The 15,704-nt window shown below is 32.9% G+C and overlaps 1 protein-coding gene across 4 annotated transcripts; it reads left to right on the top strand.

The window, feature by feature from the left end:
• Window positions 1-10,621: 10,621 nt before the first annotated feature.
• Window positions 10,622-15,527, top strand: LOC142618402 (protein ABIL2-like). 4 transcript variants are annotated; one of them, XM_075791325.1, is made up of 10 exons: window positions 10,622-11,049; window positions 12,023-12,160; window positions 12,391-12,473; window positions 12,565-12,715; window positions 13,906-14,005; window positions 14,168-14,260; window positions 14,358-14,400; window positions 14,497-14,585; window positions 14,720-14,862; window positions 15,064-15,527. In XM_075791325.1, exons 2-10 carry the CDS (start codon window positions 12,056-12,058, stop codon window positions 15,232-15,234), a joined length of 978 nt encoding a protein of 325 aa, XP_075647440.1. In that variant the 5' UTR covers window positions 10,622-11,049; window positions 12,023-12,055; the 3' UTR covers window positions 15,235-15,527. The 4 variants fall into 4 exon arrangements, with proteins under 4 accessions (XP_075647440.1, XP_075647441.1, XP_075647439.1 ...); XM_075791326.1 differs by having other exon boundaries at window positions 10,720-11,049; window positions 14,500-14,585; XM_075791324.1 differs by having other exon boundaries at window positions 10,908-11,049; window positions 12,376-12,473; window positions 14,500-14,585.
• Window positions 15,528-15,704: the final 177 nt, after the last annotated feature.

Here is a 15,704-nt window from a genome sequence, read left to right as displayed (position 1 = left end):
GACTTTCGGGTCAGAAGAATCCTTGGGGTCCGGGTTATGCTTGGATAGTCCTAGCCATTAGTATAAAAATTTATTCAAATTAAAAATTAAAATTTTATCTTGTTTGCACTTAGCCGTATGCATCAACATTGGCACATACATGCATGCCAAATTAAGATATCTATAATGAGAGGAGGTTACAGCACAATTACAGAGGTTGAGAGCATAAATTCACATTAAAATGAATTAATTATCATACTAATACACGTGAGTTCACTTACCCTCTTCATCATTTTTATCTTAATTAATTCCGATTTAGGGGTTTTTGAGTATTAGTATGTATTTAATTAATGGGTTGAGCCGTCATAACCGCCATTGGCGGCCCATTTATGCATCGCTATACATATACTTTCCCCTACTATTCTTACCTGCAAATTCTGAATTGTGATGGCGACTACTAAAACGGTAGACTAGAATGTTTTGGCTTTGTTTGTTTATGCATTTATGGACTTTATTACTTGCATATGCAGGATTGTAACCTATAATTGGATGTCATAAATCTATCTTGATGTACATTTAAGGAGGCCTTAGTGAATGTTGATTGTTCAAATGGTCACGATGTCAAGATTGTCGAGAGTCGCTAAAAGCCTTGTAGGTTAACTAGTCAGAATTGCTTGGTATTTTTAAAGGAAATATTTAAAGTTCAAATTTCTCACCCGAAAAGAATGACGAGTTTTATAATTCAATAATATTACTTAATATTTTTTACGAGTATAACCATATTTTGAATTGGCCTCCACCACTAGTAAAAATTATTTCAAAAAAAAAAAATTCATAGTGGTTATCATATTCTACTAATTTTTATGCTTGATAGTTGATAGATTTGACTCACACCTGATAACAAGGATTAAGAGAGGAAGTTATTGTAAACATGGGACTTGCATATATGCATTGAGGTCGAGATTGAAATCAATACTAGAATTTGACCCCAGTTATGGTGATTTTGTGTTAGACCTTTTAGCAAATGATGGATTAACCTTTAACCCCCAACACTCTGGGTTCTAATAAGAAGAAGAATCCGAAATCTCCAATTTTGATTGAGATATATAATTGCCTAATTAGCCTTAATACATTTTAGGCCATGACAATGACCATAATGAATTAGGCATGCACTGCAATCACAATAGACAATATGAATTGTTTCAAAAGATGAAATTCCATTCCATTCTATCTTGGGCTTTTTGGAAATCTACCTTAAAAAGGCTTAAAAGCCCACATAACCTTTTTTCTAATTTCTATCTTTGTGTTCCTAAAGTTGTGTATAACTTTCTTAATAACCACAACATACTCAATAATTCACCTATTTGGCACAAAAGCTACATGGGCTTATAAAGAAGTGGCCTCAATCTATAGACCAATAACCAAAAAAAGGGTTGTTTCAATTTGATGGGTTTGGGCTTCTATGAGCCATATGATCCCTTCTTATGGGCTTTGCCTTACTTGGCCCATATATACACTGGATCCAAGTAATCAAAGATATAGCCCAAGTCCATAGAAAGTTGAAGATCTCTACCAGGCCCAGGTGAAAGGCAAGCTACTAAGCTATAGCTATAGGGAGAGAGAGACTCAACTGAGTCAACTCGGCTAGGCTAGGCTAGTCTGCAGCAGAAGGGACAAGGGGATGAGTCCGCACGAGATAAGAACGGAGAATCATCATTCCTAGCCTTCTTCTACGGGACCCATATGATTCCCACCAATCTCGCCACTGATTAGTACTTTATTATAAAAACTTTAAAAACTTAAATTAATGTTGTCACTCTGCTAATCATGGATTCAAAAAAAGTCCATACATTCAACCTAATGAAACCTATGTTTCTTTCCTTTTCTTTTAGTTGGACCCACAAACTAAGATTATTATTTGTTATTATAGTATTTATTTATTGGTAGGACAAAATTAGATTGTTTGGGAAAGGAAAAGTAATCATAGGAGTCTAGTAAATTGATTTTAAAAATTAAAAAATAAATAAAAAGTCTATCCCATTCTCCTTGTTTGTTTGTGGGGGTTCATAAATCATTGGGAAAAAAAATCTTATAAATGTATATATTTGACACATTACCTTATATTTTTAATTGCGTAATTCAAATCTCACATTTTCGAAGTATACAACTATTTTTTTTTTTAAAAGAAGGTATACCACTATTTAAATTCAAAAATAAAATGAGAGCGTGGGATTTCGGTAGCTTAACTAATAAAGTTTTTAATAGTTGTAGAAAAGATTTTGAGTTCAGTCCTTACTTACACTAAAAACTGATTGGTGTTATAATCTGATGAAAAATTATTCGAAAAACAAATGAGATTTATCATTCATATAAGATGAGGAATAAATAATTTCAAAGATTTTGTACTCCTACATACTAAGGGTCCGTTTGTGTAGTGGCTGCGGCTGCGTTTTTTGAGATTACGTTCAAATCAAGAGTAGACATTATAGGTTGAAATTTTCTTAGAAAAAAAAAATTATCATTCATATAAGATGAGGAAATTACTAAATAATTTCAAAGATTTTGTACTCCTACAATACTAAGGGTCCGCTTGTGTAGCAGTTGCATTTTTTGAGATTGCGTTTTTTTGGGCTAGTCCATGACACTGTTCATGGACCAGCCAAAGTGATAAAAACGCATGAACAATAATTTGTGACAATAAAAAATATTTTACTACAGTATTTTCAGCAATAAATTTTCAATTTTCAGCAAAATAAGCGAATACGCACACTAAATAACGAGAGAGAGAGAGAGAGAGAGAGAGAGGGGGGGGGGGGTATTGATAAAGTTTTTTCCCGCTCTCTAATGAGTTTGCCTTTTTGATAAAGTTTTTCCCCTCTCTTTAATGGCAGGAAATAGAAGGTTAAACTAGTACACTTCTTATGTACTGGTGTTAGATTTTTCACACAGAATTCAACAAAGTAAAACAGAGGTTTTTTTTTTTTTTTTGATAATCGAAACAGAGGTTTTGAAAATAAAAATGTTGAGGTTAATTTGACATAATTAAAAGTAACTAGTTTTTTTCCCCCCCTAAATCCTCATGAGATTAGGCCCCATGGAAATAGTTTGAAGCATTGATGGGTCATCATGAATTGACATCTACACTTTTTCAGACTAAAACATGTTGTTGAGTATGGAAGAGAGGAGTGCATGTGGGTTATGATTGATGACAGCGTCCTGTGAAGACTTCGAATTTCAAATGATGGAGTGTGCTCCTGCTTTCTGCTGAGGATTGCAATGACCAAACCAAACACTATTGAGTGACTCCAAAGCTCACGTTTTTTCACCAACCTTCATTGTCTCTAAATCTTCTTTCATCCCTTTAACGTGGAGCTCACTCTCTGATTTTTTTTTTAAATTTTTTTTTATTAATTTGATTCCTACAATTCTGATTTGTATAAGAAAAATTTATACAGAATGGGAATATATGAAAATAAATCTCAAGCTATGATTGTTCATGTGCTTAAAGAGAAAAAAAAAAAAAAAACTAAGGGTCCGGTTAATATGTGCCTTAAGGATACACAATAATTATTCATTTTTCAATTCATGAAATTTTTTTTCAAAAATGAATAATTATTGTGTATCCTTAAGGCACACATTAGCAAAATTTTTGTTCAAATTGTGAAACTTAAGGGCCTTCTTTGTTTTATTATTAGGCTTTTTCTGAATTATTCCTATGGTATTTGGAAAATTTTAAATAATGGAATAAATAGATAGATCATAAAATAACTTAATGAAATGGATTATGGTATATTTTATTTTATATGATCTTTAAGAGTATATGATGTATTTTGATATTTTCTTTAATGCGTTTGGAAATTTATGAAATAGGGAATGAAAAGAAAATAATAATAATAAATTGATACTATTCACTTTTTAAACATCAAAATTGTTGTCTCCAGCCACTATTCTTCTACCATATCAACTGCTTACATGTTGCTCCCGCGTCCGCTACTAGAAACACTGCTTTCCATTTAACTTGGATGTGTTAAGCATGTCGTCAACGTTCATCATAAACCAATATCGAACTTTTCATGAGATTAATTATTACATTACTTATACCTTTCCTGTTCATCAAGTATTATCGTATCGAAGCAGACCACCCTTCTGTAACTTATTTTCTCTTGTCTAAAAAACTTTTATGTAAATCATTAAAAAATATCTTGTTCATAAACAAATTAAGCAAATTCATAATTGTCTTTCATGACATGACTTTTTTTTTATTTTTATAATATTATAAAAGATTTCAAGACATGCCTTGTATCCAAGTGTTTTATACTTGTTTAGAGTTTACTCCAATAAAAAGAGCCATCCCTACCCCTTCACATCAATCTCACCAACCCTTATCTATTCTCATTCCATCACAAAGGGAGAGCAAGTCAAATAGAAAGACTTCCATTAAATTTAGAGATAATTAATCCTACTCTAATTGACGACTTCCATCACATTAATATGACACTATAGTTGAAAAAACATAGACTTCTGGCTAGAAAAATAATAAATTGAATTCTCTAGCTTCACGAAATACTGAACTGATGGTCTCTTCTACATGTCTACTTCAACAACCATAACTCGTGGCTCTCATTAAAGGATTCAAAGTTGTTGTTGAATTAGAGTGTTGACATTAGAGTATTTACAATCCCCCTTCTATATCCTATGTGTTGATATATTAACCCTTAAAATGATGCTTCAACCCGACTTGCAAATTGTGTCAATTGTAAAAAAAGTATACAATGTTGCTATAGTACCATCCTATTTCTAGCATGGTACTATAGTAAGAATGTATAATTAAAAATTATTATTATATTATCTCTGATTCTTCTATCTCTTCCTTTTTCATTCTTTCATTTCCCTCTTTTGTCTTTTTCTCTCTTGTTTGTTATCTCCTCTTCAAACCCAAAACCATGGTGGACATGGTTGTCAAAATCCCGATCTAGATTCTACGATCCTACGATTTTACGATTGCACCTGCACAAAACGATCCGAATTTTTCAAGGATCTTTCAATCATTCAAGATCGGTAGGATAGTACAATTCTGACGATCCTAAACGACTTTAGTGTTTTATAATCTTCTTTAACTTAACAAAAGACTCAGTTGGACCTAAATAAAAAATAAAATCTCTATAGATGAAGTTTTTCTACTATAATGTAGAAAGGTGTCAATTGGACCCAAATAAAAAAATATCTCAATAAAGTGTCACATTTTGAGGTTTTTGGCCTCTTCAAATGCTTACAAATGAATGTAGTGATGTATGGTAATTATATCAATGTATTTATAATTTATATGATTATTTAATATACCAATGTGTATTTTTTGTTTCCTTCTCAAATAATGTAGAATCTTACAATTCGCGATCTAATCCTATGATTTATGATCTCACCTACCTTCCATGATTCTACATAGGATCCTGATTTTGATAACCTTGATGGTGGATATAAACGCCATCACCTAGCCACCATGGCCGAACCCACTGTCATAGGCCCCACCGCAAGCCACCGTCACAGGCCACCGCAAGCCACCTGACCAAGTCTTTCTCTTCTCTCTCATCCCCTCTCTCTCTTGCCATCACTGTCGACGCCAAGCTTCTCGTCTTCTCCATGGATCATGGCTCCATCATGGTTTATGGGTGCATCAAGTCCAATGTGGGTCGTGGGTTATGGGTCTCTCAAGTCCAGTGTGGCTTTGATGAGTTTGTGGGTCTCTCAAGTTTGGTTGCGTTGGTTGGGTTTTGAATCGGCATGGATCGTGGCAAGTCGTGGTGGGTTGTGGTGGCTCTAGGGCTAAGGATTGTAGTGGATCGGCAGGTTTGGAGTTTTGGGTTTTGTAGTTTTTTTTTTTTTTTTTTAATTTTTTTGTTGTGATCGGTGCTTAAAGGAAGAGGTGGGTATGACTGAATTGGGTATGGCATTTTGCTATTGGTTTGATTTGATTTGGGATGAATTTTTTTTGTGGGTTCATGGTGGTGGAGATGGGGGTTGCTGTGGTTTGGTTTGGTTTGATTTTTATTTTGATTTTTATTTTGTGGGTTTCCGTGGTTGCCAGAGTTGGGGGTTACTATTGCTATTGGTTTGATTTGATTTTGTTTTCTCTATGGGTTTCTGGGTTTTGTTAATATATGAGTTTCTAGGTTTCAATGGCCATGAGTTTGTGGTTGGGGTTTATGGGATTTCAAGAAAATAATAGTTTGGGTATGTTCTTCATGGTGGTGATGGTGGTAGCAGGTGGTTGTAGAGGTGATTTAGGTTTTGGGTTTTTGTTTTTATTTGGGTTTTGGGATATATTATTTTATTGTGTAGAAATATTATTTTAATGTGTTATATTGTAAAATAAAAGTTGGAATGCTGGAATATTATAAAATAGGATGGCATTTTGGGTTGTGGATGCTCTTAATGGTGATTAGATAACTAGCGTTGGCTTTAGGAATGGAAAATAAGGCAAATGATAAAAACTACTATCATCTTGTATCCATTTATTTTCGTTTTTTTAACTAAGCTTCTCTCCCTTCCATTTTTTCTTAATATTTTTTCCCCTCTACTTTCAAGTAATTTTCTTTTCAATTTTCTCAAAATGGGATTTGTTTTTCTAAGAATCTTACATGAACACACAAAACAAAACAAAATTTACATTTTTACATTTTTTTTATATAAAAAAATTACACAAATCTCTATTGAGGTATAAGAAAATAATAATGACCCCTAAATTTTCGTAAAAATGACAATCACACCATTGAGCTTATGAGGAGTACAACAAATATAATGAATTCCGCGTTACATTATATCCCAATTTCCCTTATAGGACCTCATTAATGTGAACCAACATGCATTTTTTTTTTTTTTTTTGAGGGGGAACATGCTCTTTGTTAAGAACATAAAATGTTATTTTTGTGTGACAAAAACTAACTATAGCAGTTGTCATTTTGGAATCGACTCATGCTTATTGTGCCCACTACCTTTCAAATTGTGCCCACTTCCTTTCAAATAATTCATTCGCTTTGCTTTTTCCTGCACCCATGAGGAGGGGGGGGGGGGGGGGGGAATGGATTGATTGACCATCAAACAAATTGGTGAGTTGTTGCTTTATGAATCAAAGCTATCGCCCTTCACTTGCTTTATGAATCACAAATAATTCATTCGCTTTGCTTTCTCTTGCACCCATGAGGGAGGGATGGATTGATTGGTCATAAAACAAATTGGTGAGTTGTTGCTTTATGAATCAAAGCTATCGCCCTTCACTTGTCAAAATTTCACTAAGAACACGCTAAAAGAAAGAGTTTTTAAGTAATAATATTCTTAATATGCCATTGCTTAATTAATTAATCTTTTTTGTTGCCTATTGGATAATTTATTAACACAAATATTAGGAATATGAGTCCTCAAAAATAGGGTGATTTAATGGCTAAATAATGTTTTTATGGTATATATGTGTTATGTTTATGGTAAAACTTAAGGGGAAGGTAGTCATTTTTTCCCTGAACTTTGAAGGTTATTATTGTTTTTTTATACCTTGAGAATTGAGAAATGTTGGTTTAAATTTGAATCTTGAATATTGGGGTTCAAAAATTATAAAGTGAAATCTAAATGTTCAATATTCGAATTTGCTTTGGAATAAGTAAATAAATAAACCATCCAGATTTACTATGGAGAAATAGAAAAATTAAAATCTAGATATTGAAGTGTCGGATTTTATGTAATTCAATTCCTCATCATCCAAATTCTTCACATTCATAATTTGTCTCATTCAAAGTTCAAACCTCAAAAATGAATTACCACTATAATATCATATAAATGAAAATTTTAGTCCACATATTACTGCAATTTTGTAATGAGGAAGTCCCCAACTCCAATTTTTTGATGGAGATGTGATGGACGAGTTGTGATGCATGACTTAATGGCAAGGTTGGGCTTTGAGTTCATCACCAAATTCAAGGGGAAGGTTGTCATTTTTTTTTTCAAAAGGATGTTATGGTTTCTTTATACCTCGAAAATTTTGGTTTAAATTGTTAAAGAGAATATGGATCTCGAACATCTGAAATGTATTAAAAAAAAAGTGAAATTCAAATGTTTAATATACGTATTTTTCTTTGGAATTAAAAAAAATTGAATGCAAGTATCACATACAGATTAATTTTGGAGGGGAAAAAAAAAACTAGAATCTAGATATTAAAAAAGATAGAGCAAATGAACAGCGGAAAAAATATATCAAAAAATCTCACTTTTCTTTAGTCTTCCATATTTTGATTTGGCCTTCCTAGAAAACAACAAATAAGTTATTCATTTCATGGTGGATCGGTGAATTATTGGATCAAGCTAGATTTGAACTAGCGTAAACATATTACTAACAAATTTATAGTCCGTTCCCATTAACCACTAAGCATCGTCCCAAGAAGAATCAATTCCAAGCATATTGATAACCCATTAATTCAAATCTTCAACGTTCAAAATGTTGACATTCATAATAAATATCCATTAAACCCAAAAACATAATTTGTATTACTATTTCACCAATTATTTGCCAAGTACCTCTAGAATGACAAATTTTAGTCTTCATATCAATGCAACTTTTAATGGGGAAGAAGCTTCCCAACAACTCCAATTATTTTGTTTTGAGTTTTACTATTTTTCTTTTGTTCTTCTATTTTTGTATAATAAGTACGCACTTGAAGTGGCGCGTGGGCTTAGTTTGGATGGAGTTGTAAGAAGTGTGACAAAGAGCTATCTTTATCAAACTCAAACTTCAAGCGTGCCTTTCAAGGCCGTGGATATACTAGAATACTTGAGACTGTTTAGTGCCCAACTTGCATATCATGCGCGTGGGGCTACCATTTTTTACCCAAAAACTGATAAAATCTTTACATTTTAATCAGACGGCTGAAATCAACCCACCAGTTTCCCCGTAATTAGTGGAAAAGGGAAAATAAAATATGGGACCCAACAAAGTTGATTGTTTTGAAGATTTAAAAAGATTTTTTTTATTATACTAGAAAATGAAAGAAAATTTTAATGTGCTTGCAATCCTAGGGTACAAAAAAGTAATTAAGAATTTTATCAATTTTATTGTAGTAAAATCAAATATTTTTATGTCTAATTTGTAATTTTTTTGGGTAGTAAATTAAATTTGATAATAACTTTGGCATTTTCCTTCAACAAATTTTAAGGAAATAAATTTAAAGTAATGCTATAGATACAAACTATTTTACAACATTTTTACAAACTAATGTTGTGACCAACTTATTACTAATTTTTATCTATATTCACCATTAACATCACTTTTTTTATTTACTAATAATCACTCACCACATCAGCAGCTTATAAATTTTTTTGTAAAAGAGTTTGTATCTCTAGTATTGCTTATAAACTTATAATGTTTGATAGTTCAAATTATAAAATCAATTAAAGTAATCATGTATTATTTTTTGCATTAGGTAAGGTTAGGGACACAACTCTTTATTTTTATTTTATAACTCATTAAGTTGTAATTAAAATAACATTATTTTCGCATACATTAATCACTCTAAAAAAATACAACATGTTACGTCACCATTCTTCTATATTATTAAGAGTCAATACTTAATGGTATTGCCCCCTGGGTGCACCTTTTTTTGTAAAGAACAAAGATAATGCTAAGGTATGTTCTTTTATGTTTTCTAACTTGAAAAATGTCTTAAAATTTAAATAAATATATTGGAAGAAATGCTTTTTTTGGGGGGGGGGGAGGAGAGTTAAGTTGAATCATAGGTAAAGAATAATGAACCTTTCTTCATATATTATTAAACATTTAAACGGTAATCTTATTAAATTTAACATAACACATATGCTTAAATAAATTTAACACAAGTTTCATCCTAAAATAACTACAATGGAAGGACTTCAAAATAAAATAATCAAAATTCTTTCTTCTGATTATACTTGTTGACCGTACTAAAACAAGATTAAAAAAGTAAAATGATTCTCTAACCCTTTTTAAAGTAACATGGAGGAGTCAACCGGTTACTATATTAATGTAAATTAGAAACAAAGTCCATAGATTAACATTTGAATAAGCCAAACATAATTTAAACTTAGACATCTCTGTTAGAAACACAAAAAATATGTTCGTTGAACTATAAAACTCCTAACTTTGTTATATTAAACTTCAATGTTAGGGACGCTACAATTTTCACTCGTTAAGACAATATTGTTTTTACATAAATCCGTTATTTATATTATTGTAATTAGTGGGTTATAGTTAATTCAATCAAATAGGTCTTTTGCACTCGAAAATTTCTACTTACATTAAAAATAAATTAGTATAAATTAAAATTCTCTAAAAAAAAAAAAATGTTATTTTTGTCGATATCCATTACAATATTTGATTTTATCTAATATGTAAAAAAAATCCTTCCACAACGTGTGGGAGCCTGGGAGGTGCTGAAAAACCAGGAGACGATTTATGTCGCTCAGAGGACAAAACTCTCTCTAAATAGAAATGGTGAGGGACCCACAGTACCAAGAAAAAAAAAAAGTAGGACCCAACTAAAGGCAATGATGAGTGAGAAGTGAAATTGCAGCTTGAGTTGAGACCAGTTTTTGCTTCCAAAAGGGGCAGGCTTTTGCTGTGTTTGACAAACAAAATGCTCCGGATTCCCTGCCTAAAGTGCCTATTGGCCCTATACAAGAGACGTGCTCTCCTTGATGCCTGTCCCTCTGTTCTTCATCTCTCACTCTCTCTCTCTCTCTCTAATAACTCATTGCTTTCTTTGTGTTCCTCATTACCTACTCTATAGATACAATTCGAAGTTGTCGTTTTCTCTAGTGTAGTCAAAATCTCGTACCAAACCACCTTTGTCACTGTCTCAAAGAAAGGCCTATTTATTATTTGCTGTTAGTTTTTTTTGGCTGCCTTCGTTGGTTTCGCATTTGGCATTCAAAGTTTGAATTTTTTTGAAGTGGGTTCATGCTTAAGGTTTTGAACTGGAAGTGGGTTTTGTCAGTTTTGTGTTATAGTTTCAGCTACAGGATCATAAGAGGAAGTTCAGTGTAAAGAAACACCAGGTTAGTCCCTCTCTCTCTCTCTCTCTTCATTTTTGCTTGGACACAATTGCTTGCCGTTTTGTTTTAGCTCTATTGAAAGAGTTGAAAGAGATTAACCCAAGAAAGTAACAGCCTTTACTCAGCTGAGCCTAAGATATCATTTTTTTTCATTGTGCATAAGGTTTTCTTTTTCTTTAACTCAGTTTTATTAGAAATGAAAAAGAGGGTATTGAAATTTTACAGCTTTTGATGTTTTTAAGGTTTGGTTTGTCTTGTACTTTATCCTGGGTTTAATTTTTATTTTAAAATTTTTTGATACAATGTGAGTATTGGTGAAGATTCAGACAAAATGGGCTTTTTGCAATGGTATCGAATTCCAGTGTTTAGTTTATTCTCTGTCTGTTGATTTTCCTGACGGGGATAGTTGTTGAAGTGTGGCAAAGCACTATATGTTTTATGCTGTTGGATTTTCATTAATTATGTCATACACAGCTAATCTTATTTTTTTGAAGGGGTTAAGTACAGCTAATCTTTTATTTAAATAGAGGTTTCTGGCATTTCATTGATGGTGACTTTTTAAAGAAGAGTCTCTCTCTCTCTCTCTCTCTTACACACGACTTGCTGCTGTTGTTACAAATTCAATTAGGGGGTTTCAGTTGTCATTGTTATATCTTTTATTTTAGACAGCTATTGCTATATAAATGTCAGGGTTGAAATGGGGTTTTGATTTTGGTTGCAAACTCTCTCTCTTTAGAAAAACGAGAGTCAAGTTTTCTGTTGTTGTCATTGAAATATATTGGGGTTTCAAGTTCCCAGCATTTTAATGCTTTTTCTGATGTTGAGCTCCAAGAAGACAGCAACTTCTGTTTTTCAAAATTTAAAAACAAATTGAGGTTCAAAATTGGAATGTTTTCTCTTCTAGTTCCTACTTTTCCCTTTGCTTCATATTATCATTTTTTCTTTAATACTAAATTGATCATCTTGGTTGTTGCAGGCTAAGGAATTATTGTCTTCCATCCTCTCCATCATGGGGACAATGACGACATCTTCCACATTGCCAGTCCCTCATGAAGCATCAAATTTCGATGAGGTTTCCATGCAGCAGAGTTTGATTTTCGCAGATAGTCTCAAGGTACTCCTGCTCCTTGTTTACACATAATCTATATAAGCTTTACAATCTTCCTTAAAACTTCAAATATTGGCCAAAAATTGGGATTTGGACTTTCAGTTCATCCCTTTAGTCTGATAAGGGAATTGAATATGCTGCAGTTTTTTAAGACTTGATCAAGCTTTACGCAATCAGGCTTCTTAAGATTTTATTTTTTGTGCAACTGTTTTTTCTTATAGCATATGTTTGTTCAGGACCTGAAAAATCTAAGAACACAGTTATACTCAGCAGCAGAGTATTTTGAACTATCATACACCAATGATGACCAAAACCAGATGTGAGTTAATCTGATTTTATAAATGCTGGTGTTTTCAAGTGAGGTTTCAATTCTATCTTTTCTGAAAGAGGTTATCCTCACATGTTTGCAGTGTAGTAGAAACATTAAAAGATTATACGATTAAAGCTCTTGTGAATACTGTGGACCATTTGGGTTCTATTACATATAAGGTCAATGATCTCTTGGATGAGAAGGTTGACGAAGTTTCTGGGACAGAGCTCCGTGTATCTTCCATTGAGCAGGTGAGCTGGGATTGTTTCTTTAATCAATAAGATACTTGTAAACCTTGAATAGGCACTTATGGTAGGGATGCTCATTAGCAAGTCAGTTTGGAATAGCAGCTTAACAAAAGTTCAGATTCTTTTAAAGTCAGTGTTTAGTTTTGGTAAAGCCTTGTATTTAGCAAAGAGGGAGAATCATTTTTTGTGTATTTCTAAGATAATGCAGTGAAAATATTGATCAAATGGCTCTTGCACCACATTGTGATGACTTACTTTTCAGATCAAACATAAGATTTACCTCGCTGTTCTAGTTTAGTAACCATTTCAATAAATTATGCTTCTGTATTACTAATATACTTGGCAATAAGAAATATAAGTGTACTTACAATCCTTATCAGTAAACATGAACAACTTCGATGTGCAAAGTATGATGTTAGGATATGTTGAAAATAACTGGGAAAGAAATGAAAAATGAATACAAAAACTTACATGGTTTGAAGTGACCCAATTTCACTGGTGGAGAAGGCAAGAGATTCAGATGATTGGAGCTGAAAAGCATAAATCACCCTATGCCAAATAGCTGCTTCTTGCTTTAAAAATTAGAAAGTTATGCTCATTACACTCAGAAAAGATTTACTGTTAAGAAGTCGTTCATCTTTTTAAGGAATTTTCCTACTTACATTGTCAGCCTTCCTATACTAAATATGACAATTAAACCTTGTTTGTAAAAAGTCCATACACAATTCTATATATTCAATGCACACAATTTTTTGATGTGTGGGCATTTTTCTTCAAAAATTACATTCATTATCCAAACCTTCAAAGAATGTACACAATTATATTTGTACACAACATAAAGTTTACCTGGATACAGTGTAGTTTACAAATATGGGCAATTATCATAGATTTGGATATCAGGCTCTGCTTCTGGCTCTCTTACCAAAACATTGATATTGCCATCAGATATGGCCATATGGGATTTAAAAGGGAAATGATGGATGATATTTACCCAAGAACATGCCATTCTTAAATATTTAGTAGCAATGCTTTTATCTCATTTTCATATCGACATTGTCATTACTGAACATGAGTGAATTGATTATTGGACCATAACACTAACAATATTTGTGTCACTAGCTATAGTTTTCACTCTACGAAAGCAAAATTTACATAATACTCACTTTCATCATTGCTTGGATGTGGAATGTTAGAGATTACGGACCTGCCAAGAGTTTATCAATCATGAGGGCATTTCCCAACAGTCACTGGTGATAGATACTCCTAAGTACCACAAGCGATACATCTTGCCAGGCAAATATATAATTCTCCAATTTTTTCATTTATTAAATGTATATACTAATGCAAATTTAAACACCCCCCCCCCCCCCTCCACTCTCTTTTTTTCCTTGTCAGATTTTTAGTATTATGGGAATATTAAATTTGGATGCTTACAATTCCTTGAATTCATTTCAGTTGGGGAGACCATGAGTGGTGCCAACCGTACTAAATCTAAATACCAGGGCCGCAGCCTGGATGATGAAGATGACTGGCATCAATTTAGGAATGGTAGGGTCTTTTATCTCATGATCTGTGTCATTCCATATGTATTGGGCAACACTTTTACATAATCTAATTCTTCTTGTAATCTGATTGATTCCCAAAGCTGTTCGAGCCACAATTAGAGAAACCCCACCATCTACAGTAAGGTATATACTAATGTTGTATCTTTGTTATGCATTTATCTGGTACTCTTGGTTCATTTTGTAACGAGGATTCTGATATTATAAGTCTGTTTCATGCAGTAGAGGGCATTCCCCCTCACCTTCTCCACGACCTCCCCAGCGATCTGCAACTTTTTCCTTTACTGCAACCATGCCCAAAAAAGAATTAGGTTGGTATGAATGTTGAGCTGACATATATAAATCTTCCAAATGCATTTTATTTTGTAGTCTCTCTGTAAATGTCTTATTTATATGCATATATCATCTATTATCATTCAACTGAGATGTTTACCTTACAAATCAGACAAGAGAACAGTTTCACCACATCGGTTTCCACTTTTACGTTCTGGATCTCTTTCAAGTAGGTCAATAACCCCAAGCTCAACGCGGCCCACTACCCCTAACTCAAGTAGGCCGACCACTCCAAATCCTAATCCAAGACGACGGGTGAGTACATAATAATATTGTCTGAATTTTGTGCAATTGTAGTTGAATTTGTAAGACGACGGGTGAGTACATAATAATCTTTTCAGTAATCCATGGTTTCCTACAACTCCCCCCCAACCCCCTTTTCACCCAAAACTAAAAGAAAAACAAAACTCTTATATTCTCTAACTGAAACTTTGGAGTTTGTTCTACTTGTACCAGTACCCTTCAGAGCCTCGAAAATCTGCTTCAATGCGATTTCCTGCTGAAAGAGAAAATGGCAAAGATGTTGAACAATACCCTAGCAAAAGTAAACGTCTCCTGAAAGCCTTGCTTAGCCGACGCAAGTCAAAGAAAGATGACATGCTATACACTTACTTGGATGAATACTGAAACAAATAGAATACAATGGGTTGAGAAAGAGGCCATGGGAGCAATGCTATGTCTGTAGACTTTTGCTTTCAGTTTTTTACCTTTTGTTTTGTACTTTATATAGTAAAGTATTAGTATTTTCTCGTGTATTACCCCACCTCATTGAAACATTCAAGTAATTCATTGATAATGTGATGTACCATTCTGAGTAATCTTGCAGTAATGTACTTTGTCTTCATTATAATACATTTTTCTTTTGTTGAATATGTATAACATCGAGCAGTAATGAGAACTACATATTTTACTTTTAAGAATGTTTGGTCCTTATTTTTGCAGTTTTTGTAGATTGTATGTCGGTAAATTAGTATTTTGCATTGACCGTCTACAAAGTTTGAATTTTCTATTAAACAGGTTAAACTTTCTCAGTAACTTCAATAAGCAAATGTCCAATTCAATCAATGCAAGGATCCAATTCATTTCATAGAAGCCAG

The sequence above is a fragment of the Castanea sativa genome, chromosome 12 (assembly GCF_040712315.1).
Source record: "Castanea sativa cultivar Marrone di Chiusa Pesio chromosome 12, ASM4071231v1".
Classification (NCBI taxonomy): Eukaryota; Viridiplantae; Streptophyta; class Magnoliopsida; order Fagales; family Fagaceae; genus Castanea; species Castanea sativa.
The sequence above is the reverse complement of the archived record's forward strand: the minus strand, read 5'-3'. Positions and strand labels throughout refer to the sequence as shown.

Bases quoted from the DNA above. Each gene is read 5' to 3' on its own strand.
- LOC142618402 (XM_075791323.1), top strand. From the start codon at position 12,056: ATGGGGACAATGACGACATCTTCCACATTGCCAGTCCCTCATGAAGCA. The intron at 12,716-13,905 runs GTGAGCTGGGAT...GTGGAATGTTAG, and splicing joins GTGTATCTTCCATTGAGCAG to AGATTACGGACCTGCCAAGA. The intron at 14,401-14,496 runs GTATATACTAAT...TGTTTCATGCAG, and splicing joins ACCCCACCATCTACAGTAAG to TAGAGGGCATTCCCCCTCAC.